This window comes from Pomacea canaliculata, linkage group LG9 (assembly GCF_003073045.1).
Source record: "Pomacea canaliculata isolate SZHN2017 linkage group LG9, ASM307304v1, whole genome shotgun sequence".
Lineage (NCBI taxonomy): Eukaryota > Metazoa > Mollusca > Gastropoda > Architaenioglossa > Ampullariidae > Pomacea > Pomacea canaliculata.
The window spans coordinates 22,010,115-22,037,439 of NC_037598.1; the positions used below are offsets into that span (position 1 = coordinate 22,010,115).

Below are 27,325 nucleotides of genomic sequence, written 5' to 3' on the forward strand. Positions count from 1 at the left end.
AGTTTTACTAAGGATAATACTTTAAAATATTTACGTATTATTTAAATATTTAACATTATTATCACACACACTGGCTCACTCATGCACGGGAAAAAAATGGAAAAAAATCAAACAACCTTACTCCAGTCAGCTTCCATCCTCTATCATTCATCGATACCTTGACTGGCGCTGGTGGTGGAGGTGGAAGTGGGGTACATAAACTCAGCAGCTGACAAGGTCCACTACTCCTGCCTGTGATGGTGAGCAGTTCATCCTGTACACCACGAGTTCCTTCCCGTAGTAACACAAACATCTCTAACAGATGATTTTACTCAAATTTGGCGGTTTAGCTGTTTGTACAGTTTCCCACACCCCAACTGTACTCTACATCTATAGCTTTGTACCACACACATACAAAACTGTTTTATTATCCTTTCCCAATATTCCTTCACTTTTTTGAAAAAAAAAAAAACAAAACAAAACTAACGTTCATTCTACCACCCACCCCGTTCTCTTCCTCCAACAAAACATGATCACATTGAGTGACATAGCATTGATTGCAGGTGCAATCACACGGACCTTAAATGACAACAACTTTATTACCTCTGCAGAAAGAAAATGTGTGTGTGATGCTTATTGTAAACCTTCTCGGTTCTGTCCGTGCCTTCTCAGCGCCAGATGAAAGACAAGTGCAGTATGCAAAGCTCACAGTCTGCTTTTATTAAATGTCACACACTGACTTAATTAAGTTGCAGCCGTTTTAAAGTTATTCAAATGTACTCCTGTTTTTTTTAATGTTTTTGTAGCTTGCCCCTATCCTGTTTTGCTATGCTCCCACCCCAGCACAAATGGGAAGAGGTCTTACCACTCAGTATGTGACTCTTATCCAAGATAACCTTGTTTAAATGTTACATGCAATAATTTAAATTATGACACACAATATTTTAAGTTATACTATTATTTTATTTATAATTATATGTGCTTGATATATCTTTGATTTACATGTCAACAGATGCACGGCATGTTTCGGTGAAAAAAAATTCTGACCAATTTGAGGTTTAATATATTCTAACTCAATGTAAGGTGCACAACTCCTGAAGCAGAATTGCTGTATCAGTAGCTTCCCTTGGGACGCACAGTACGAGGTTACTTTTTAATTTTTTTTCAGAACTCATTTCTAATTCTTACTATTTCAATGAAGAAGAAAAAAAGTTTCGTGTTATTTATTTCCTTATTTTGCTGTTTTATTTAACAGAAGCTAAGTTGCTGCGTAAATTATAATTTTAAAGATTGACTATTTTTGACTTGTTTTTTTCCCCCTTCTATGTGCACAAGAAGTTTCTCTGAACAAAACACAATAACAAGCAAAGAACATAAAGTAAGCTATCACAATATTATATTAATAAATTTAATAGTTATCATAGACATAATTCAAAAGATACTTTTACATACAATATATCAATTAGCCGATCGTTCCGCTTGGTGTGATGTGTGGAAGAGGTTGCGGCTCAGTGAGTTTCTGAGGATGGTTTGTCTTGGCAATCTGCACTTCACGATAAGCCCTCACTTACAGGTTAGCCACCCCTATGACCGCGTTGTTGTTGTCTTCCAAGACGGGTACATGGGTTGTGGTAGGCAGGCCAAAGATAATGAGCTCTTGACTATCCTGACACTGGAGCTAACCATCTCCTCCTGGGATAATAGCAATAAATGAATGGAATTGGGTTCTCAATGTGGTTTTTACTTGCCGCTTATATACAATCGTGTAGTATGCAGACAACTTTTCACTTATCTCCCTTTTCTTCTTCCTTCGCTCTTTGCCTCTTCGTAACTTCCAAATAAAATACCAAAGTATACACAAGTACATTAACTGTTTTGCTAAGCATTCCACGTCCCCTCCACAAAAAACCCAGAAGATTCGGATAACAAAGGAAACAGGCATTGCACGTGACACCCGAAAGCAATTATTAGTAACAGGGTGAGTTATATGTGTCGAGTATCAAACACCCATGATACCACACCATACACTTTACACATTTTTTTTTTGTTGCTTGGTGCTCGTAAAATAATAACTGATGTCCGCCTTCGTGTCAGGTACTAGTATGTAGGTGTGCTTGTGTGTGTGTGTGTGTGTGTGCATGTCCTGTGTATGTGTGTTCGAGAGCGTGCTTACTCCATGTGCCTTGGTGCCTTTGTGCACAGACGTTTGTTCCTGCTCATCCCCATTATGCAAGCACCTGTTGGTCTAGGAAAAACATTCAAAAAGAGAATGTCATGGTCAAGGAATATCATAGTCCTTTGGTATTGACGTAGGGTCTCCATAAATAGAATCAACAAGATGATCCAGTCTAAATATTGGAAGTCAGTCTTCAGTTGAAAACAAGGTATACACATGTGGATGATTCTGCAGGTGTCCTTTAAATACGGAAAATGATACCACTCGGACTCGTTCAGACATTTTTGACAGTTGTTACAATCGTCCAGACCAAACCATCCAAGATGAGGGATGCGCGATTAATTACAGGACGGTCAGCAGCTTCCTGAATGTGGGTTGTAAGACACCGAGACAGAAGTATTATGCACCTGTAGAGCAGAATATCATACTGAGATCACGTGACTTGCTTGGTTTTCAACAAGAGATTCAGGAGAAGCGACAACGGCGCGAGTCCATCGAGTCAAACTTCGAGGTCACAGGTCGTGGGTCGCAGCAGGAAGATGAAGGTAAAAGCTGGCGAGTGGTCATCAATCCTCTTGCTTCTCCCTCCTCTGTACTCGAATGAAACTGTTGAGGCACGTTCTACAAGTTGTCACACGAAGTCATTCAACGACTATGATGATGATGATGATGTGCTGGTGCTGTTCTCGCCGGTCTGGGGAAAAAAAGCATTAACGAAATAGAATGCAGTAATTTCTTAAATGATAGATAACAGCGTTTTGAATCATGTCTGAACAAACCTTCGGGTAGCAAAATGATCACATGCTTACGTCTAAACACAAAACAATTCAAGTGGTAGTTCAAAATAGGTTTCAATATTGTGTTATCTAAAGATGCATCTGACCTGCCAATACCTTTCAGAATGCAGTATTAATCATTTAACCTATCTGAATTGCTTCACTCATTAACGACTCGACAGTTATACCTTGCGCTTGCGCAGTCGCGCCAGTCGCCGCTGATTCAAGCAAAGGACGATAACGATGATGAGCACAAAGAGCGGTAAGATCACCAGCACGACGCCGACGATCAGGAGAGCTCTGTCGTTGCTGTTGGTGGAAAATACCACCAGGAGGATACCTATCGCCCAAGAACAAAAACATCAACAGCTGAAAGTTGCACGTGGAAAAATTCTTTCATTGACTGTTAAAGGCCAACCCGAGTGCTCTGCGAAAATCGCTGGAAATAGAGAATGTTTTTGGAATTATTATTTTAAAATAAGCTTAAGTTGATCATAAAGAAAAAAATGTTGCACTCGGGTTAGCCTTTAACTAGGTTAATGATTGGTTGACTGGGGAGAAGGAGGGAGTGACTTTTCTTCTTTCCTTAAATCTCAATTTAATCTAGTTTCCGTCCTGATGAATGGTAGGGAGGAGGCTGTGAGTAGAAACTGAAATGAGGGACTTGGGTGGCTAGAAGTCAGTGACTCAGATACAAATGCGAGATATATTCATAAAAGTAATAAGGTAGTTATAAAAAAAGCATTTCGTTCTTAAACAGAAGTATCAAAGAGCATGACATATAAATATATACACACACAGATTACATAACCTTTCTAAAATATTCTCGGTGAGATTCTCATGGGTGTTCATGGCTGCGTGTACCTTGGACGCGAATTAAAGGGATTGTAAAGACAAAATAAAACTGTTTAGAATCTCGTCAAGAATAGGATCAGTTTGAATCTCGTCTGTTTTCGTGTCTGTTCATGTGGAAAAGGTTGAATGTTTTACAGGATATTGTGTTTAATAAGAGAAATTACACGGGACTCTTTCGTTTGTTTCAACGAAGTCTCGTTCCTCCAATGACGTCAGCTAGATCGCAGTGTGAGCTGATGGAATGATGATAGCCATCTTGATTGTTATCACTAATAATATCGCTAATCCAACTAACGACACACCACCGATCATTTGAGTTCAAATCCTAATAATGGACCGACACTTCCTGTCCCTCGCTGACGTCACACAGCACGCCACAGCCTTATCACCGCCGTCACAGCCTTTACTACACCTTTAAGCTGTGGTGGCTGAGCAATGATCTGATGGGCAGTGTAAATACAACATCCTGGGTATCACAGGATCAAGCACGGACCGCCTGACTGACCTGACCTGACCTGACCTGGGCACTCGTCAGCAAACAAGCTGACAAACCGTTTGTCACGCGACTCGCGACAACTCTCTCCTCGCTGATGTGATTAACATCTCTCCTCGGTTTCTGTGGTGTGATTATTAAGTCTCTTGTCTCCTACTTGTCTGTTGTCTGTCACCGAGTCCTTGTGTCTGTCCTGCCACACTCCAGCCTTGCCTTGTGTCTGAACTGTGAGTGCACGTTACCTTTCTTCTCCTTACACGTCACCCAGTCCTGTTCTCTGGCTGTACGTCACTTCTCTTGTAGGTAAGACATACGCACGCACATTTGTGCACAGACTGTATGCGTACAGCAACAACAAACACACAAACACTCGAGTGCATGCAGGCACACACGAAAACCTTTCGTACACCGTTGCTGACAGGTATGTCATGAAGATGGAAAGATTAGACAGAGAATGCAAGTCAGACAGGTAATGTAATCACAACATACTGTAGCGAGTCTTGTTGTTACTGTTTCTTGTTTGGGGGTGGGGTTAAAATCATACTTACCAGACGGAAGGGCAACAAAGAAAGAAAAGCCGACAGCAGTTCCCGCCAGACATCCTTGAAGACAACACACACTGGACTTGGGATTTTCTGAAGACGGCAAAAAATAAACAACATCATTTTGCTAGTAACATGTACGACACACTATTAATATAATCAAGATACATCATACATATACCTAGCATACTGACAACAGAAAACACTACGTGGCAGATAAAAGTGTAGGTATAATTATACTCAAATTACAAACATAGAATTTTCAAAAAACTACCTTATATGATAATTAATATTTATCTTTTTCTTGAAATACTTTAACAGACTCATTCGCTTGCGTCCGTCTGTGTTTGTGTGTGGATGTGAGCAGCTTTAGCTAGAATCTAGTATTATTATTGATGATGATGCGGAATACTGACATTACAAATGTCAAGACACAGAAAGAATGAAGATGTATATCTATGCAACAGGTGACGATAATGGCAACCCATGATGTGCATTGCTTAGTACAATTTTTTGATCGATAAAACAGATTTTTTTAAAAAAGGAAGAGTGGTGGCTTAAACCCCAAAACAATTTATTGAAATTCTGACACACTTCCCACTTTTCCCGCACCAAACGACATCATAGGGCGTTTCCTTGCATTTTATGGACGGCAACATCTGCCGTCGAGAGGGACATGTTCTACGCATGCGCTTAACAGCCGAACTCGCCTGTCAGTTTAAAACTTAGCATCCATCGTTTTTCTGTCCAAAATAAAAGCCTGCATCTCATCCATAACCCTACCTCTAGCACAGACCCCAACCATAACTGTGATCCCCAAACCTAGTTTATGGACATGTGTCACACATACACACAACCCTCACCCACCCAAGCCCTTGAGAATAAGAAGAAATGAATGTACAAAAGTGTGTACACCAAAGAGAAAAATCTATTTCTATTTTTAAAAACTTAAAAGCAAAGTTTTTATAAAGCAAGCTAGCTAGGTCAACTAGGGATACCTGGGCATCGAACCAGCACACCTCTCAGGTTTTTCCAAAAATTATGAATTAGTATCTTCCTGAAACTATGAAATTAACTTTCTTTGAGTTATGAATTATGAAACTATAAATTAGCTATTTCCTGTAAATGAAAACCGAGAATGTGAGAATAGGAAATATCAAAGCTCCAGATTTCTCTGTGTGTGTGTGCGCGCGTGCGTACATGTGTGCATGTGTTAAGCGTGCGCCATCGTGCGTGCACCTAAATATGTTTTGGAAATCATTTGGAACTTTGCGTTTATTCGTTGCTCAAAAGAAAAAAAAAACCTATTTGTTTTGAACTTTCCTCCCTCTACCCCAACCTCCACTGCACAGGCAATAAATTCAGATTCTCACAAGCGCTATCAGCAAACAAAACGCATTCACAACCTATAGATGTTGCTGTTGTTGCTGTTGCTGATGGTGATGATGGTGGTGCCAGACCTTGCTGGAAACATGTTCCTAAATACCTGCACGCGATGAGTCTATTTCCCCTGCCAAGCTATCTCGAACTATATTTTCCAGAAACTGTCGTAACAGCAGAGAACAGAGCAAGTAAATAAACATCAAACCAACCTTCCTCTTCATCTTCTGTAACGGCGCCAGCAGCAGTTCTCTCCATCGCGTGACTTCCTGGCGTCGCCTGATGCGTCATCACGTGACCTTCTCCACCTCTGCTTTCTCCCACATTTTGGGCCATTTTCTAGCACACCGTCCGATTTCTGATTCTAAACTGCCTCCGAAGCTTCTTTTCTCCAGTTCAGTAGTAACACGCCAGGTAACTCTTTTTTCCAAGAAAGGTCTTAGTTCCAAGGAGATCACTGAGAAAAAAAATATCAAAACATTGTCAGTAGAGTGCAGCTGTCTAAAGCAAAGTACAAAATACCATCTCGGATTTCTCTTTACCACAATAAATTAGTTTCACTGCCATGGAGGTGAACACTGCTCTTTAACTGAAGATGTCAGTATTATAAACACACATTATTATTGCTGCTGCTGCAGACGAAGATGTTGATAGCTATTGGAGATGGTAGGGGTGGAGCATGAACGAAACTGAAATTCGAATAAGCGAAAAAAAAAAATGTGAGAAAGGGAAACACAAATGTAGGACAGAGGTTTATCTGAAATTATCTTATCTCCATAAAGTTGAAAGCTCAGCGTGGTGTAAGCTATTAAGCCGTAGCACGTGACAGGAAATTGCAAAACATAGTACACACCCTGATTTTGAACCGACATACAGACAGAACACTGTGGGCGTCTTCGTGTAAACAAAACTGGAAATTACAGTAAAGCTTTGGCGGGATGTACACACTGACAGAAAACGAATGAACGATTGCGGGAAAAAAAAACCCATTAAATTAATTACATTTTGGCTACGGGGAGTTGGGGGAAAGGGGGAAGAACTACATTGTTGACTTAAAACATTAGTTTACAGGGGAAGTAAGCCGCATTTGACGTTTGTGGTCTTCTGTGTTTTAAAAATGCTTTTATCAACTTGTAGATGAAAGAAGAAAAGTCATCATTATCAAAACAAAAAACGTGACAAACCCACAAGCGAGGCATGTTTATATGATATTATTGCGATGATTGTTATATCCTGTCAGTCCCTCTCACTCTCGCTTACACACACATATCATTAATAATGCATTGCATCTTGCCACCCGCACAAAACAAACATGCAAACGAAAAGACAAAGTCAACTAACATATATGTACCGTTTGGATTGTTAATGATGGCGCATGTAGCATCTTGTGTATATAAATATAATCCCTATGACCTCTCCACGGTCTGCCTAATGTGGATAATCCTCGCTCACCACTCAATACACTTCCTTCTTTTCTTGGGTTTCTCTTGTCCATACTTCCTCTAATCCTACAGTAAGATCGAATTCCCTTCATCCCTAATACCCTCTCTCTCTCGTGAGTGTGTGTTGTGTGTGTGTTGGTGGTTTGTGAATCTCTACTGCGCGATATGAGTGCACGTGTGTTGTGTAAGCTTATGTGTTGTGTATATAGTGTGAATGTCGTCTGTGTGTTGTGTACGTATGTGTGTATGTTGGTACTCACTTTCTCGCTTTGTCAAGTGTCGTCTCTCCGGCCACACACACAACCTGTAAACTCCAGTCCCAGCGTACCTACCTTTTCAAGCGTGACACACTACACCAGCGACGAAGGCCACCGACGACACACTCACATACACCGTCCTGTGAGCAGTGAACCCCACCATAGACGTCTATGACCCCACTGAACTTCACCCGACCCCCAAAAAAAGTGTAGCCTCTCTTTGTCTCGGACAGGCGGATCGACGCGAGTCAAGAGTTCAACAGAGCGCGACGCCGGGGGGTGTAGTGACTGTGACTAGAATGTCTCCAGTAGTTCACACACGTCGCGTGGTTGCCATGACCTCGCGCACTTAATCACTCAATTATGTGCAGGCCAATCAGCGACTACACGGTGAAGTCTCGGCTAATCACACTCTTTATCCGTCAGTTTGCTCTTACCGTTACAGGAAGTAGTTTTCAAAGCAGGACACGACTGCTGTAGGGGTTGGGGTGGGTGTGGTAAATGGAAGCGTCAGGGAGTGGGGTGACGGTGGTCACATAAACATCAGGGAATAAACCCAATGCCTTCAGCCACTGTTTGTTTTTTTTTTTTTTGTTTTTTTTTTTGTTTAAATTCATGAGCCAGTACTGAGTACAGAGAGAGGTTTATGAGGACTTACGTTGGTCATGAGCTGTCCAGTGGTGTCGAGGTTTTCCCGCGTAACATCAGCGTCGTCAACAACATCCGATTGGAAATGACGAATCGACGAAGCCACTGGGATGTAGGACGCTGCCACGCGTCACGGCAACGAGGCCGGCGACACAGCAGGTAACTAGGGCGACGACGTGCACGATAACAAGAGTCCCTCGATCGGTAAAGAGAGGAGGCAGAAGGTGCAGCTGCACGTTTGCAGAAGTCGGTTTACACGTTTGACAGCGGGTCGGGTAGTATAGCAGCTCACACACACACACCCGACACAAACACAGGGTGGCTCGATCTTCCCTTCTCCCCCAAACCAAGGGACTGCAGTCTCGAGGCTTTTCGCGTTTCCACTGCTGCAGTAGACAAGATCGGGTGCAAAAGCTGGCACCACCCGCTAAACACACAGCCAACAAAGACCGGAAGCTTCTATAAGGACCGGTGTTTTACTAGCGGGGTACACGGAACTGGAAACTGTTGACAGTCTCTCCCCTCCCCTTCTCTCTCTCTCTCACAAACACGATGACTTCATATGTTGTCCATGTGTCTCAAGCATTGTAATAAAACTTCTCTCCTTTCTTTCTCACACACAGGGAGAGGAAGGGGGGGCTCGGATACTTTCCAAATGTTTCCAAATATAACCTGTCTTCTCTCTATCCCATTACCCTTCTCATATAACCGCGCGCACGACACTAAAGACAGAGATAAAGATCGCACAGTACCCGGATGTCGCAATAGGTACGGATGTGTGTGGAGTGTCGCCTGTCGCCTGGTTTCCTCGACTGACCCACGTTACACACAGTGCTGTAGCACCGACGACTGGCGACTGGCTGCAGCTTTTGTCGATGTGTGTCTGTCACACGCAGCACTTTGTTCGAGATGCAGGCGCAGGACATCGATCACACGACCAGCGATCGAGGGACGGCCGCCATTTTGAGATATTAATTTCAACAGCTTTTCACCTGGCGGCTTAATTCATTGTGTTCGCGACAGCACGTGCACAGGCACGACGTCCTTTCCGAGAGAATGTTTCATGAACAAACGATATGTTATGAGCCTGCAATCGGATAAAAAAAATATTGGCGTGTTTGTTTAATTTTGTTTGTTTGTTTGTTTGTTTGTTTTTTGGGGGTGGGGTGGGAGAGGGAGTGAAAGTGCAAGGTACAAAGGTCGTATGAATAATTAATTGCAAAGTGTACTCTTGATATACAGTCTTTTTCAAACCTGCTTTCCCAGACCACTATGAAGGTTTCTTTAAATTTACGTTGCGTGCTGTCGGTTGATATTATTTTGTCTTGGTCATCATTTCCCGTTAATGCTCGTTTGCACTTATCCTGATCACCACACGGGGATGTGCTGCTGGGACATGGACAGACAGTGAAATATATTCTCGAATTTCTCATTTGCTAATTCACACTTACGCGTACGCACTAACACACGCGCGTGCGCCCACAGAGAGTGGCAGTCAGCTAAATATCACACTATCATATAATAATGGAAGACATGAGGGGAGAAAATCGACTTGCTGAATATGTCAAGTAAATAAACAGAAAGTGTGTAACTGTTGTCAGCGACCTTGACATTAGTGGCAATCGTTTTTTTTCCCTGCCTCCAGCTGTGCCGTTATTTTACAACCTTAACATCGACATCCAATTACTTATTCGTACTTACCTCTTGCCAGAAGCAATAATACGGCCTAGTGTTTGAAACAGGACAATGATCAAAGATTGGGAAGAGTAAAAATAAAATTAAAAAAAGCAACAAGCAATCTACTGATGTCAGAGTATAATGTGTTCGGCATGCTGTTTTCCATGTTGAATAGGTCTAAGAACAGAGAAAATTTGATGACGCTTGTGGGCAGTGTAGTTTTCCGTTAGTGACTCAGCTGGGTTTTTTTTTAATACCCCCTCTTACTCCATCCCCAATTGGGTTATTAATTGTTTCACCTTACAGGCTCCACGGGGAAGTTAGATGATAGGTCTTAGGTCCGGCTTGACTTTAAGTCCAAGTTTTTTGGCTTCATTTTCAATAAGCTCTGTTGGTTTGTGTTCACGCGAGTTGTTGTAAAGCGTTTTATGTCTCCGAACTGAAACAGTCAGAACATGCTGGACAAGATGGGGTTGGTTTTGAGACTACAGCGACTTAAGTCACATGCAAACCAGCAAACGATGTTTTAACATTACCAACCAATGCGGGATCAGTGTACGACAGCAACAAACTAGTATGAGAGCGCACCCACGTTCACACATACACACATGCACGCACGTACGCACAGAAAGAGGGAGGTGTCCGATGAAGTGGACCGTAACGAGTTGCTTCCTGAAGAAGCTAAAGAAAGAAAAAAAAAAAACTTCTCCTTATATAGATATGTGTACGAAGCCCTGGGGATGGCAACTGTTGACACGGGGCTGAATGGCAGGTGTCACGCTGCGTCTTGTTCACACCCAGTCACGCATGAATGCGCAAACACAAAACCTGCGACCTCAATGTACGCACAAACAGCACAGACACATGTTCAAACATTTGTAACAACTCATGTACAAATGTCGCTCACAGAGCATTCACAGTCTCTGGTACAACTCGTGTACAAATGTCACCCAGAACAATATCTAGAGCTGTACAAGTACCACTCATGGAACATGTAATTAATATCTGGAACAATAATTATATTATATAGAAATGTCACACAGTCATGAAAGACGAGAGAAAAAAACGGTACGTAGACGGTGGCGCCCTCTACTTTACCGTGCCTGACACTAAGTACATTATTTTTATATAGCCCACTAATGATGCTATTAATGTCAAAATGGCCCTTGGGAGAAAAGGTTTGCCACCGTAACAACAAAATTATTTCAAGGGACACAACCTGTAGTCGAAATGCATTGGAGGTATTGAGTGGGTTGCTTCCCTTCAATGTTTCTAGACGAAATCTCACCACAGCGTTGCCAAGGGTCTGTCGGGTTCTCAGCTATGCTACGCCCTAGGAGAAAGATATAATGTTGTCCCACCCACCTTTCTTCGCTAATATTCAACAATTATGATACATTCGACAATTATTTTAAATGTTTTGGTCATCATAAAATCGCACTCCCTTTGCTTCTCTGTTCTGCGTAGAGTTATTAGTTCTCTCTGATCTGGTGAAGTTGCCATTTTCGATGCATTTGCTGGCCAGCCCATCAATCTTTCTTACAACTAGTGTTAACCTCAGATAATGAATGAATAAATGAATGAATTAATTTTAACTAAATTTATAATTTGAAAATCTGTGTTTTTCACTGGCTGGTTGAGTACAATTCTGAGTGAGGCTGCAAAAGTGGTAAATATCTAATAATTTATATTAGAGAATGAATATTAGACTTCTCTGGACTCATTTTAACATTGTGAAACCTTCTACTGCTGCATGTGTTCACCAACTGAGCTGCAACGCTCCTTGGTAGTATTACATAGCAAATACATATATTATTTAAATTCTTAGTTGAGAAAAGATAGCAAAGCTTCTTGGGATGATTATTTCAATATTTCTAGAGAAATGGTTTGCATATGAAAATTTTCCTTAACATATTTTTGACTAATGTTTCTTAAACTGAGCGAATTTGTCATGAATTTCTGCCTGTCTCTCCATTCGTTTTCAATTACTCAGCAGGTCTGGCTGGTTCGATTGCCTTGTGCGTGCGCACACATGTGTTTGTGTGTTTTGTGTGTGTGATGACTGACATCACGATTTTCCTTTGTGCAGGATGACCAGAGACCGCGGCATGCAGTTTCACATCGGCAGTCCCGATTCCGACATTGATGAGCCGGCTGACTTCGGCTCTCCACCTCGCCGCCCTTCCCCCTCCGCGCCTCCCCCGTCTGCCGATCCCCTCCACTCGACACCTGACTCTAACCTCGCTCCTGACGGCACCGCCACAGACAACGCGGTGAATTACAACGACGTCAACAGCCACTCGCCGTCAGCAGCACTGACGTTGTCATCGTCACCGCCAGCGCCGGAAACTCACCCCGCTCCAGCTCCCACTGCCCCCGTAGACAATCGTGGAGACACGGACAGCGACGAAGACAGTACGTGGGTGTCGCGGAACCGGAAGCGGAAGCAGGAAAGGCAACCTTCGACCCGCATCCCTTCTGCTAGTCCGGCTGACGTCACTTCCGGAGCGGTGGCCTCTTCCCCTCCGCAGTCGACTGGTCCTGCTGCTGGCGCCGTTTACGTGGAAGAAGATGAGACCGTCCGCAACAAGAGACATTCCAGTCGTTTTCTGGAAGTGCCTGCCTGGACCATGGGGCATCACTTGACGGATCCCGAAGAGCAAGAGCAGACGAGTGATCTGGCCAACGCTGACGTAACACCGGAAGTGCCAGGCTTAACGAGGCTGTCTTCACAAGAGGAAGACAGGGAAGGGCAGAAAATTTCAAACGCTTCGGAGGCCTCTGCGAAGTCTTCTTCATCAGAAGAGTTCCCCAACAAAGCGTCTTCCCGCAGACGCACTTCGCGCCAGCGCAGCACCTCGGACACCCCGGGTAGCGGGGAGGAAAGGTCTTCTCCCAAGCCATCGACGCCGACAGCTGGTCCAAAGTTCTTTCTGGACGTCAGCAGCGAGAGGACGAGCAGTGGAAACGACCGTCCTCCCCAGAAGAAACTTTCTTGGAGCCTCCCACTGACAGACGACGAGGCGACCCCGTCCCTTGCACCTGACGGGGGCGAGTACGCTGACCATTCTCCAAGAAGTCCGAGACACTCGACAGGAAAAGTCGAAGACGATGTCACGGATGACGATCCTGTCGATCGGTCAGGAGCCGGAGGTGATGATGTCCGACGAGGAATTTCAGGAGCTGTACCTGGGCAACATCCCTGCCCACAAGCGGGGCAAAAGCTTGTTCCTGCCTTCGGCTGCTAACAACAGAGGGCCCTCCTCAGACTCCGACAGCTGCTACGGCTCATTTCTCTCCCCCACATCTTCTCCCAGGTCTGCAGCATGGCGATTCCTAAACTATATTAAAAAAGCCATCATCATTAAAATTAATCACCATCACACCATCCTTTTCTTTCCTTTTTTTCTTCTTTGTTTTATATTTATTCATTCATTTGTTTGTTTGTTTGTTTGTTTGTTTGTTTGTTTAAATGGACTCACTCAGCACTCACCACACGTTACTTAAAAAAAAAAATACTGAACCATGGCTTTTTTTTGTAATTGTTTCTGTTTTATTGCTGAACGCAGACTACTCACCCCTCACTACATGTTATTGAAGAAGTCAGTACAAAAAGCTGTTATGTCGGAATGTCAGATTAAGATGCCTTGACACATCGACTGACTCACTTCGACAGATAGACGTTAAAACTGTGACGTCATCTACAGTGGCTCACTTGACGTTTTGCTGCGGATAATAATAGTGTGAGTCACGTGTGTAATGGCGGCTTTGTCACGTGTCTGTTACGTCCAGAAAACCCCGGCGTGACAGTGAGGGCGGAAAGCGAATCTCATTTGAATTCGCCAACCCGGGTTTCGTACCAGACGAGTCCGGCGACCTGCAAAAGGCCAACGGTTTCGGCACTCACCTGGATCCTGCACAGCTGGAAAGGAAACCCTCCAGGTCTTCTTGCTTTTTTTCCCATTTATATTCTTTATCTGTCTGTCTGTCTGTCTGTCTGTCTGTCTGTCTGTCTGTCTGTCTGTCTGCCTGCCTGTCTGTCTGTCTGTCTGTCTGTCTGTCTGTCTGTCACACTCTTTCATACACACACACAAACAGCCATCCAGACACACACACATTCACTCTTTCTCTCTCACACACCTGACGGTTGTAAAATCTGTTTCTCTGTGACGTTCTGCGCACGCCTCGCTACGCTTGACATCACCCAGAGACTCCACGGACACGCTCGACTCTCACCGCGGCTCCACCGGCAGTGACGTCAGCTACTCCCGCACGGTGGCGGCCCACGTACGACGCGACTCCATCGCGCTCTTCAGCGACAAGCTGCACAGCAGCCCGCTGCGGCGACTGTCGCTGTACAAGCTGGCCGCAGACCTGGAACAGCTGCGCCAAGAGCACGTGAGTGGCCGTTAGCTTTGCACGCTGCGCACACATGGGGAAAGCGCCATGCCAGGCGCCGAACTGGGCGCCCAGACTCCTCGTCTGCTTCCAGCATTTGGTCGGTCAACCACTTTCTCTCATTCTCTCATAGCTCTTATTTCTCCTTCTTTCCTTCTGTTGTTGTTGTTCTTCTTCTTCTTCTTATTTTTTTATTATTGGGTTGGGTGGAGTTTTGTGACATCCCCGTTATACCTATCTTTATATCTTTCTTTTTTTTTCTTTATGTTGTTTGTTTTATTTATTTTTTTGTTTTGTGTGTGTGTGTGGTTTTTTTGTTTGTTTTCTTTTGTTTTGTTTTATTTTTTTTTTATTTATTTTTTTTGTTTGTTTTTTGGGGCAACGCTTTCTCCCTTCTAAAAACTGGTTTGGGAGCTTAATTCAGTTGGTTTCAACAAATTTTCGCTCTTTCTTTTCTCTTCCTCTCATTCCTCACAATCGCCTCCTCGTTGTTTCTTTTTTTCCCTCGTAAAACATTGTCTCGCTAGTTGTCTATGACCTCGTCCATCTCCTCTCTATCTTCTCTCTTGTTTGCCTTTTCTCTTTCGTTCTGTAACCTTTATTCGTCTTTTATCAGTTTCTCTATTTCTCTTTGAAGTTTGTAGCCAACACCATGATACAGTACTTTGTAAGTTGTTAGGCTCTCTCTCTATTTACCCTCCCTTCCTAATGGCGTTCTACTCTTTCTCTCAATTGTATTTTCCCTTTTTTTTTTCTGTCGCTCTAGATTGTTGTAGTGAAGTAAGTGGCGGTAAAAACTTACTGCGTCGGACGACATCCGACATTTCTTGCCATCCGTCTCTCTCTCTCACAGGCACGCACTCCCTCTCTTTACCATCTGTCTTCCGTTATCTCTTTGTTTCCCTTCTTTTATATCTCTGTCTGTGTGTTGGTGCTGTCTTTATAGCGAGTACAGTGACAGTGAGGTCACATTCTGATATTGTCTAATTGATTAGAGAGAATGGACGATGGATGGGTGGGTTTATGGACATGGGTGGAGTGTTTTAATACACGTGTACGTCACCACTCTGTCTAAAGCCACTGATTCATAACCGTGTCACTGTTCTCCCTTGACACTTTCTCTTCCTCTGTCTCTCTTTCTTTTTTTGCGCAAGAGTGGAAACCGCATTTTATCATTAGTTGTTATACACACGTAAAAACCTACTTAGCACAGTTTCATGGGAAGTCCCCACACATGTTAGCCACATGTACATACGGATAATTGTAATAAACATTTCAATCACAAGCACATACACACACGCACACACACACATACACAGTGCAGAAATATATCCATCCTTCCACTGCAGCTGCCAGGACTCGTTTGGATGTCGGTCAGTGTGGTGTTCACTGTGACAAAACATCTTGTGTTCTTCTCATTGTACTTTAATGTAATTAAGAATTTTTGTCTGAATATTATTTATCGTCAGCTTCTACTTGTGAGACAGAGATAATCTGTTTTCATGCTTCTGCTTAGTTTCGTGTCCACGCTCAACCTTGACAAAGTTGCCCGGATGCAACTTTATAACTAAGGCCAGTGTACTCACTTGACAAGAACGGGTATTGTTGAAGCACTTCGTTCAGATTCATTTTAACCACAGACCACTACAATTCAAGATAGCCGTTATCTGTTCAAGATTGGCCGAATCGTTCACTGTATCCTCTTTACAAATCTCATGACAAGTCCACTATTTCTCGGGAGGAGAGATGTGATCCTGCGGAGTGAAGGTTAGGGCGTGTCAGCAATACATTGAGGACTGGCCATTCTGGGTTCAAATCTCGTCTCGGGCACGCTATTCTTTCTTTGCATGTGACATCTGTTTTATAGGCCAATAATATTCCCCTGCCTGCAAACAGTCAAACATTTCTTGTAGAACACTTTCTGATCTCATAAAATTTCAACGATATTTCACTGCGACAGAGATGTAATACCGCCACCACTTCCTATTTAATGTTTCCTCAAAACTTTAAAGAAACCTCCTGGAAACAACAACAAGAGAAACATATTCCTGAAGACCGTACCGTGTAAAATCAGGCACGTCGCAAATATTTTTGTTTCATGGCAGTAAAAATTAACGGCCTGTAAACTTGATGATTTCCTAAAAATAAAGCTTGACCTTCCAAAGACACCACCGGCTTGCAGCAGAGATGTTTGGCCTTCGGAGATCGTCATCGTCTTATCGCATGACGAGATGTGTGACCGTCTCAACAACCTCACCCTTGTCTACACACGCCGCACCCAGACCCAGTTCGTGCGACACTTTGGCACAACCGTCAGGAGTTTGTGATTTTCTTCACGGCAGTAAAGTCTGGTTATTTTTACCGGAAGAAATTATGGTGTGAGCTCGAGGTTGGACGACAGAAATATTACCCAGTAGGTTCCTTCTCCTGTCAAGGAACTCAAAAGAGGACATCCGTCACAAAACTGACATCAATCGTCCGCACAAACTGCTGCACCTGTAACCACACCCACGCTTTTTTTCAAACACACGGCTCTGATTAAGGTGTACCCCTGTCTTCAACCCACTCGACTGAAGCTCAAAATAAAAGAGCAAGACTTTTGCGGATGGGCGTTGGGTGTTTGTAAAGGTAGGACAGGTTACCTGCTCGTCTTTTAGTGAACGGTTCATTGCCCAATCGGGTAACTGATCGCTGCTCTTCGATTACACCACCCGGCTGGTCGGAGGGTGTCGCTGGCGCATTACACATTGTGATTGTCGTGCTGGCGGTGGGCGAAATATATATCCACACACATAGATAGACGTCATCAGTCGTCGTCTGAGAACGTGCGGCAGATGTCGTTAGGAAAGATCGCTATCATGATACATTGTCGCTGAGTGACCTTTGTGACCCAATGGAGAGCGACAAGACGAAAGACAGGGAGGCAAATACAGAGCCTGAAGAGGAGAGGCGGGACAGAAATTTACATATGTACCCGCAATGTGACCACCCCGGGTCGGCTTCTCTTACAGTAGAAGTCACAGACACAATGGGAACCAAGGTTCAGTTTTTGGAGAATCAAACTCCGAAGGTAGGTAACGGCGGTGTTTGTTACTCGCCTGTTTGTTGCATGTTTTATTTATTTATTGATGAGCAACCGAGTACTGATAGGTTGTGACCTTTTCAACTTTTGATTACCAACCGTTGTTTTCGTTGTGAAATTTCTCGTCGCTGAGTCAACAGATAACACCCGCCGAGTTCACTCGCTACTCTGACTTGGACATCGCTGAGTCTTTGAACCCGAAGCAAAATTTGCCATGGCTAAATCTCTCGGCAAATATTGTCAATATGATGTTGGTGTGTGTTTATTGTCAATATAATGTTGTTGTTGTGTTTATTGCTTACAGACGTAGGTGTCGCCACACTGGTTTACTTTGTTATTTCAGTGATTATCTGTTCTTCCTGTCATTCTCTGAGTTGTTTGTGCTCCAGGTACGTCTATTGAGAGGAAATAAGTTTCAGTATCAACGACGTAATAATTGTGCTAAAAATGGTGTAATAACGATACAATAATGACATAATAATTTGATGTCAACGATGTATTAATTTTGAGAAACAATGACATGATAAATCCAACGTCATAAATCGATTGAAAATGACGCAATCATGAACCAATGACGTGGTAATTTAATGACAGTGACGTGATAAGCGTCATATTGTTTCCGCACATTACGTGCTTATTTCTGAGGTGGTGCGCGTGCTTTCAATTTTCTGTTTCGGTTGACATGTGCTGATGTGTTGCTGACATTTTAAAAAAATTGACTTTTCACACGGTTTATTTATTTATTTTGGGACAGATAAGTATTAAGGAATGACAAATACGTTTTACAATATGAATATCGTTCACTATCAGCAAAGAGTGTACCCCTTCCCTCTTCCCTCTCTCAAACGGAGCATCTTCCTAAGTCACTTCTGTGTGTATGTGTGTGCGCGCGAGCGTATGTGTGTGGAGTATATGTATAAATGTGAATTTACTTCAGCTGATGTCGTTAATTTAATTTATATATAATATTATAGTCTTCTTGCCTGCCTGCCTGCCTGCCTGCCTGCCTGCCTGCTTGTCTCTCTCATTGTCTGTGTGTCTGTCAACTATTTTTCATCTCTCGTACGCCTCTCCTTGACTTTTTTCAGGAGATATATTTTTGTCGACTGTATGTAAGATATAAAATATTACGTTCTTTCTCGTTAACCAGTCACCGGCAACCGCCAAGCCTGACTGTTGGCCCAGAAAACTCCTTTGTTACTGAAGCAGGAGTCGTATATTCAGCGCCCGACAGACGCACACAGCTCCAGACGACACAGACCTTCAAACACACCAACAGACACACAGACTGTTTTTCGCTCTCTCATTCTCTCTCTCTCACACACAAGGTTTTGTGGACAGTCCCATAAGTGTTCATCCAGTGTGCTCTTGCCGGTCTCTACACCAGAGTCTATTTACAGGTCGTCCTGAATGCAACTCCTATGTTTACTCGAATATCGGGGTGAGGGAGACAGTATGGGTGCCACCCGCTTTTTGGCACACCTCTCGAGCTTTGGCCGAGTCCCAGTCAGTAGAACTGTCAGCCAAGTCCTCTCCTATTGTGTTTGTGAGGTACACAGGAGAGAACCCTTGCACTCACACACGACACAATGCGAAACTATCTCGGAAATCTCTCTCTCTCTCTCACACACACACACACACACACATATATATATAAAAACAAACAAACACAATTTTTGAGACATACACTTTCATATATTTAGGTACACACCTGTTTTATGTGTGTATATATTTTTATTGACATCACGCACATTGGCTGTACAGCCCACACACCCACAACCTAACCCATCCTACCCACTGGCCTTTGCAGCACGCGCAGCTCGTAAAACAACGCAGTCAGTCATATTGCTAGGAATCTTGTTGCATATCTAGCAAAGCCTTGCCCTCTTTAACTGGTTTTGTCCGAGGCCTTTATGTGTTTCTGGAATTTATTTGATGCAGGTTTTTTTTTTCTCTCTTCCTCTATTTCACCTATTTCTTGTTTTTGTGTCGCATTCTTTTTTGCTCACTATGTCCCACCCACCCCTCTCCATCTTCTGCTTGAATTAGTAAGAGTAAATTTACGCTGATCTGGGACAGGCAGACAGAACGAAGGAAGCAAAATTAAGGAAGGGAAATAAAATTAATAATTATAAATATCTTATAATGCGCAATATTTTAACCAGAAGGCAAGCTTACTGTATATATATCCCAGTATCTTGTATCCTGTATCCACCACACAGTCATAGCTGCGTGTGCGTCACAGTATCCTGTATCCATTAAACAATCATAGCCAATGACGTCAAAAGATGACTTTGACCGGGTACAGCTAGTTAAGGGAGATCACTCTCAGATAGCACGGCAAAGCCTAGCGACAAAGCATCACGAAATAAGCAAAGAAATAACAAAATGCTTTCATTGTTTGTTTGCTTTTGTTTAACCCTTCCAACATGCATGGTGTGATCCACCGTCCTTCTTGCCATCATTTCGGACTTTTCCAACACCCGCCGTCTGTTGTTCCACCATCGGTCTCCAGTATTTGACATCACACCCTCCCCAACCACCACCCCCGCATACCAATTCTGATTCAAATGAAGTCAGGAACCATCTGTATAATGTTCTTTCTTACTTCTTTACTTTGCCTCTTGTATCTCGATTATTTGAATCGGAAATTTGCGTTTCTTTGTGTGTTTGCTTGCTCGGCCGTTGGTGCGCCGCTGTATTTAATATTTCATTTCCGGTAAAAACATAAATGAGGAGTGTGTAGCTCGTAAAACAGATTATAACATAAAGCACTCGTGCTCGTAAAACGGGGAAGTGTACTTCACAAAGCAGGAAAGGGGTGTAGCTCGTAAAGCGGAGTAATGTAGCTCGTAAAGCGGGGTGTGGTTTGTAAAGCGGAAAAGTGTAGCTCTCTATACTTGGAGTAGTGTTGCTCATAAAGTAAGGGGTAGGTATTTATAGAGAATGGTAGCTGTCTGATAAGCCAGAGAAGAAACTATTATGCTCTGCAGTCAGTGAGGTGAAGAGTTGTTGTCCTGTCAAGTGCACATCCTTGATTGCCGCAGGACTGGCACCGAGGGTCACAAGGGTCACTCAAGTGCTCTGTTTGACCCACACTGCTTCTTTTGAACTAGTCTTCTGGTTTATAGACTGCCATAAATTATTGTTAATATATCTGAACTATCTTGTAGATTGGTCAAGATGAAACTGTAAAAAAGCGGCGATAACCCACGACACTACCACTGTGGTTTCTTCCCCTTTCCCCCTTGCAATGCTCCTCTCTCTCCACCCTATCTTCCTCCCTTCCATGATATATCTTTCCATGATCTGACTCTTCAATTCCCAGCACTGACATGTGTGTAAAATATTATCCTTTACAAGATTCCATCTTAAGCACTACGACGACAAGACCGAACGTGGAGTTGTTTATCAAACAAATTTCTCGAGATGTTTGAATTGGTTGAGGGGAGAGCGCAGAGCTGTGTTAGTTGGATATCAACAGTCATTTAATGCTAATACTAAAAGTCATTTTAGCTTGTAGATATTATTCTTCCAAACGACCCCCAGGTGAGTTAAAGAACTCCTGTAGAATGTCTTGGGTTGAACCAAACCTGACGACTGGCTGAAAACTCTCCTCCCTCCATTAACATGTCCCCATCCCTACACCAAGAAAAGGTACCGGATTTATCATGGAATATAATAAATGGCGGTGGCAGGATAAGGATGATGGGACACATTCTTCTGTTTGCTGCACCACTGAACTCTGTGAACCACTTACCGTTCACTGCAACTATACCATCCTACTCTTCCCGTCAACCATTTCTTGGCTGGCTAGAGCTTTAGGACGTTCCCGGTAAATAAGTAAAAATTTTTAAATTCTATAACAATTATATATACATTATATTTATGTATATGTCTGCTATCCGAAAAAAATTGTCAAAAGAGCTGAGAACGCACAGAGATGGTGCAAAGATAAAGTCGCTTTTTCCTCTCTCTTTCTCTCTCTCTCTCTCCATGTGCTTCCTTTGGTTTCAGTTTAGCCAGTGCCTGGGCAAACGTCCTTTTGAACACACATTTATTGTTTCAAGTGAGATCTATCGCTTTCTTTTATTGCATGCATTAAACTTGTGACTCCTCTGTAGGGAGCAAAAATATACTTCATGTGAAACAAATCTCCTTGGTTACAGTACGGACCTCTCCCTCGTTGACCTCTCTTTTTCTTTGCGCTCGTGTGCGTGTGGTGAGCTGGAGCACATGAATAATTATTGTTATGGACAGTTAGATAAATAGATATGTGCATAGTACAGGCTGCACTTGGAAACCGTCAATATCGGCAGTCCACATAATGAACATTGTGTTGTATTACTAACTTCGTCCTGCGTTTTGTTTGTTTGTTTGTTTGTTTGTTTGTTTGTTTGTTTGTTACCCTCTTCGCTCGTAATCACAGCATCTTCTTCACAATCAAATTTTGTATTTATTTGTTCTGTTGATTTTTTTTTTGTTTTTTTTGTGATTATATTCTAAGCAGGCTCGCTTTCTTCGTTTCTTGTTTCATCTATCGTTGACTCTGATGTGCGATAAAGGGACACAAGCCTAGCTCAAATCACTTCGGCCTTCGCGTGTCTGCCAGGAGTTATCTCCTCCGCTCGCAGTCAGAATTAAATGAGTTTGCAGCTCGATGTGTTATGACAATTGTTCTTGTGATGTATGTGACACAACAGGTTATTATTACACTTTATTAATCTCATTCAGGAAAAAAAATCCTCAATTAAAACAAAACATAACATCAAGCAATCAAAGTTTTGGGGTCCAAGAAATGGAGCTGTAGAGAAGGTGACAAAGGGGGGAGGGTGTGTGAGAGAGAGAGAAGGGTGAGTTACCGTGAGTGCGTGTGAATTAATGTGTATGTGTGTGAAAGATCAAGACTGTGTCTAAGAGAGAGCGCTTATGTGTGTAAGTGTGTATGTGAGAGAGAAAGAGAGAAAAGGGGGAATGTTGTGTGTGAGTGAAAAAAACAAATTTTGAGACTGAATGAGAGATGGCGATTCTGTGTGTGTGTGAGAGAGAGAGAATGGGGAGTGAGTAATTGTTTGTTTGTGCGTGTGTGTATGTGAAAGAACGAAACTGTGTATGAGAGAGTCCAACTATGTGTGCATGTGTGTGAGTGTATGAGAGAGAAAGAAGACTGAGGGTTGATTTGTGCGCGAGTGTGTGTCTGTGAAAGAGTGTGAGAGAGAGAGCCCTCACTTAACTGATTGTGTGTTTGTGTGTGAGAGAGAGAGACAACCCCACTAGAGTGACTGTGTGAGAGAGGGGGGGGGGGGGGGGGGGGGGGGGGGGGGGGGGGGGAGGGGGGTGAAGACCAACTGTTGTGGGAGAGAGAGAGCCCTCACTTGAGTGATAGTGTGTGTGAAGGGTCATGACCCACTCACGCCAAGGTTCAACCCTCATTCCCGGCAGGCCAAGCGGTCAAGAAGTACTCACTGACTCACATCATCGCGTGTTCCTCCTCTCGTCCCTGAGAAAAGCGCGCACCACGTGGCTCCTCCGCTGCATCTGCGCTATACAACCTGCAGGTCAAAACACGTTTCATCACCCTCGGCCACAACAATAGAAGATCGACAGATGGGTGTGTCAACACCGACACAAAGTGTAAGACAAGCAGCTTTACACTTAGAATAAATCAAGAAAATATCCTGTTTGCTCCCATGCTTTTGTGTATGTGAGCGCGCGCTCCTCGAAAATAACTCCCAACATTTGTTATTATGTAAAAATATTTTGGGTCTCTGCAACTTAATGCTGGCATCCGAGTTTATTTACACTCTCTCTCTGACTAAAGAATAAAATCCTATCAGCCAGAGTGTTTTCCATCTAAAGTTTTCATACTATCACATTCTGTGTATTTTATCTCTCCCGTTAGGATTAGTTTTATCTCCGTGAAAACAAAACCTCGTTTATCAGCAAAAGATAAATGTCAAAATAAGCTTCATCTACTGGCGCCTTTGCTGACAAAATAAAACGATGATCCTCAAATATGCTAACGGTCGATAGACCATGCAATGGAAAGAAGAAGCAGATGACGATGATAATGTTGACTCATCATGAAAAGGGGTAGTTAAATCCACCCACTGCTGACATTGCTATAATTATACTGCACAACCCTTTGTCTACTCCCTCAGGCCTCGATCCGTCAGAGCGGTTCTCGTAGTTGAACGTTATGACGCGATCGGGCTGTCATAAAACTCCCGAAAGTACACACGCGATCTTTCTCCTTCGACACGAGTACATGGGCTCTCGTCACGGCCTCAGCAGCTCGGACCTCTCTCAGTTCGTCCTCCCACCCGACCCTAGTCCCCCCAGAACCCCTTCTCCTCGTGGCACAGCTTCGCTGACGAGGCCCTGTCGTGTGTCCCACAGAGTTCGTGTGTGTTGGAGCGGGAAAGATGACGTCGCCCTGGCGCTGTGCTCGAGGATTATGATCTTGTGAGACGATGCATCCATGGCTATCGGATACACACATGTGACAGACCTGGATCTGATCCACACTCCACTGTCATCAGCGGCTTGAGGTTTGCGCTTGGGGGGAGTGGGAGCGGCTGAAAGCAGGTAGGGTTGCCGTTACGCTTGACTGCCTGTCGTTCACCGATACAGCTTTGAGTTTTCAAACATCCTTCAAAAGAAGATGTGGTTGGGGGTGTTAGGGGTCGCCTCGTTCTGGCTTACAAGAAACGATGAAGGAGGCTGAATTATTTCCACTTTGTCGCGGGATGACGAAGCGGAAGGCGCGGTGCGTGACCCCTGGTAGGGGCGACAAACGAGGTCATTGTGTCTGCACCGACTCAAGGGGAGGGAAGCGAGTTGTCGCGATGGGGAATCAGTCTCTATAGTGGAAGACTGTTCTTACTGAACATACTCCCTCTTTCGTTCTTATATTATAAATTATTTAATGGTCACTATGAATTTTTTAAAATTTGTTATATAGAGCCTTAATCAAATTTGTAAGGTTTGATAATTGCTTGTCGTTATACTCCACACGGTGTTGTCACGGTGATAAATATCTACAGAATCTCAGCTTCGAGTTGAAAGTGGGAGGGGACGGTAACAACATGGTTTGCGTGGGTGTTGTATTTCGTTGTATGCTCTGTAAGCACGTGTCACATGTTCGATCGTTGCGTTGAACACGTTCGATCAATACGTTCAATAGAGAAATGCACGTGTTGTGTTCTATGTCGCATCACGTGCCTACTATTTGGGCGTGATCCACTCTGAATGTTATTGTCCTGTATGCAGCAGGCCAGATCGTGTATTAACACACCCAGCTAGCTGGTGGGTATAAATACTTAATTAAATATATTTCATCTCCAGTACATAACATTATTCATTAATTGATAAATTACATAATTTTGATTTTTCTCTTTTTTCACCTCCAGAATTAGAAATGTAGTTCATTATGGGGTCGGATGCATGAAGCAGAACACTGTCAGGTTTTCCCAGACCGGACTTCAAAGTCTCAGACTTCTCAGACGCCCGTGTCAAACGTTTCAGTGTGTAGTGACTGAGATAACTTGAACTTTGTGTTAAGTCCGTCTTAGTACACTATATATTAACCTACTTCGTGTATCTGGTTCCTGTCACACGACAATCGAACAAAGAAAGCAGGAAGTGTGTTGCTTGATAAACGTAGCTGATCCGGTTTCTTATTGAAGGAGACGAGAGGTGATTCATTTTTTTTTCCCTCCCGCCACTCCGAGGCCTCCTGTAGACGAAGTTGACTCGCTCAGTTTTGCTGTACACAGGTTGTACATCCGTTTGCTGCACGCGACTTTGTCATGCAGCACTTGCTGTGCGTGCAGTTGTCCTGCCTGTCGACGACTGATTTTGTCAGTCATCGTTAGGAGGTTCCGAGAAGCCACATTGATACCATGGCTTTACCCTGGTTTTACCCTGGCTTTGTCACGCGTTGTTGAACACCTGGCTCCGTCCACGGGTCATTAGTCGCAATTCATACTTTTCACGTGGCACTCGTCAAGTACTTGTCACGTGGTATATCACACGCACCCGGGTCAGACCTCTGTACAGGGATATCCGCATGATATCTTTTGCAAGGATTACAAAGCAGCCATTTTGGTAGACTTGTTGAATAACATGGCAGTCGAAAATATTTATTCTTTGTCTTTTAAGGTAAACATTTAACTCTTTATGGAAATTTCAACTAGAAGGCTGAAAATATACCTCACCTCACTAAATATGAATTACATGAAAAATGACGGTTCTGCAGTCACGTGTTTTATATTTCGATAAAGAAGGATAGCCCGGTGAAGGGGAAGCGGTAAAAAGGTGAGAAGGGGGGGGGGTCTTCTTGTATTTCAGTTTCATCATAATCATCGTCATCATATCGTTATCGTCATCGACTCACCACAAGATGCAAGCATTTTACCATCAAACATCCGGCTAGTGTTGTTACTGACAACGTGCACGCTTGTCTACATTTCAACAAGCTTCATGCCTCGTCCTGGCACAGACTCAAAATTCGTCCTGAAAAGAAAAGAAAAACGAAGCAGGACATTTGACGGGGTGCAACCAACTCACATCCTGATAACGATACCCCATTATACTCAGTGACTCGCTGATCTCTGCAATCATCTTAGAAAAGAGCCGCCTGCTAATTGCCAGGGCGTTCCCTTGGCGCAACAGTGAAGGTTGGCTGTCCTGGATTCAGATCTCGTCTTGGGCATGCTGTTTTTTATCTGCGTGTGGCGTCTGTTTATAGGGCTGGTTGCCTTGCTGTGATATAAACTTAGTTTTGGCTCGGCATAAAACATTAATCCACCATCATCATCGTCGTTATTGCTTGGCTACTATTTTAAGGCCAACACGAAAGAGGTGAAAGTGTGTTTTGCGATACAGTCGCTCTGCGACGACGTGTGCAACGAGGTCTATTTATAGCACTAGTTATGGTGGAGTTTGTATCGTGTGTTCGAGATCGTGTTACACTTGTGGTGTGAAGAAGGATCGAGTGTGTAATGAGCTGTAAAAGTATATGGCTTTCCTTGACATTCACTGGTCCTATTTCCTAATGCTGACATCTGCTCTCTCTTCTTTTGGGGGGACGGTCGGCGGATGTATTGTTTACAGAGACAGTAGGTGTGCATCGTTGGTGGCCGTTGCCACTATTATTTAGTGTCATACATACTTGAAAAGGTAAGTTCGATAGACTATTAGTTCACGGGTTCTGTATATGTGTCCTGTTCCAGAAAACTGTTTAATTAATCTCATTAGTGATTTAGTCATCAGCCTTAAAAGAAAAATGTAGGATCGTATAATCGTAGTCTCAGTAGAATGAGCTTGTACTTACCATTTCTTACGGGTGTACCTTCCTTTTATTTCAATTACGAAAGGAAGCAAAGATCAACAAACAATGATGGCGCCGATGCGTGCTTCTTTCTTCCTACCTTTCTCTACCTGCTTTGATTTATTTATTTATCTATTTATTTCGTTTTTAAAAATGAATTTGTTTTGACGACCTATTTTAACAATTTACCGCTTCAAGTAGTCTGGTGTAATACGAACTGTCAACTGTAAAGTTTAAACACGAGTGACAGTTAACTGAACACCAGAGAAACACAGTAGTGATCTCG

The 27,325-nt window shown here is 43.3% G+C and overlaps 2 protein-coding genes across 10 annotated transcripts in view; one reads left to right on the forward strand and one right to left on the reverse strand.

Moving 5' to 3' along the window:
* LOC112572749 (myogenesis-regulating glycosidase-like) overlaps window positions 1-27,325 on the forward strand; it is a 104,350-nt gene that overhangs the window by 58,664 nt on the left and 18,361 nt on the right. For 2 of the 7 annotated variants that reach the window (XM_025252600.1, XM_025252604.1), the window contains exon 1: window positions 23,954-24,256. Coding sequence is in view for 2 of the 7 variants with exons in the window: in XM_025252595.1 (XP_025108380.1) it covers window positions 13,337-13,542; window positions 14,018-14,167; window positions 14,434-14,623 (546 nt within the window). In the remaining 5 variants the exon portion in view is untranslated. Of the gene's footprint in view, window positions 1-12,314; window positions 13,543-14,017; window positions 14,168-14,433; window positions 14,624-17,446; window positions 17,694-23,953; window positions 24,294-27,325 lie in introns of those variants that run through there. The other 5 variants (XM_025252595.1, XM_025252596.1, XM_025252598.1 and 2 more) reach the window with 5 other exon arrangements.
* On the reverse strand, window positions 1,592-9,374 carry LOC112572750. 3 transcript variants are annotated; one of them, XM_025252609.1, is made up of 5 exons: window positions 8,559-9,374; window positions 6,414-6,658; window positions 4,828-4,914; window positions 3,120-3,271; window positions 1,592-2,849 (listed from the first exon to the last, which is right to left on the reverse strand). In XM_025252609.1, exons 2-5 carry the CDS (start codon window positions 6,535-6,537, stop codon window positions 2,808-2,810), a joined length of 405 nt encoding a protein of 134 aa, XP_025108394.1. In that variant the 5' UTR covers window positions 6,538-6,658; window positions 8,559-9,374; the 3' UTR covers window positions 1,592-2,807. The 3 variants fall into 3 exon arrangements, with proteins under 3 accessions (XP_025108394.1, XP_025108393.1, XP_025108392.1); XM_025252608.1 differs by lacking the exon at window positions 8,559-9,374 and adding an exon at window positions 7,904-8,481; XM_025252607.1 differs by lacking the exon at window positions 8,559-9,374 and adding an exon at window positions 7,976-8,479.

Coding starts and splice junctions, on each gene's coding strand:
- LOC112572750 (XM_025252609.1), bottom strand. CDS start 6,537: ATGGCCCAAAATGTGGGAGAAAGCAGAGGTGGAGAAGGTCACGTGATG. Junction 4,915..6,413: donor TACAGAAGATGAAGAGGAAG/GTTGGTTTGATG, acceptor TGCCGTCTTCAG/AAAATCCCAAGTCCAGTGTG. Junction 2,850..3,119: donor CGCGACTGCGCAAGCGCAAG/GTATAACTGTCG, acceptor TTTTTTCCCCAG/ACCGGCGAGAACAGCACCAG.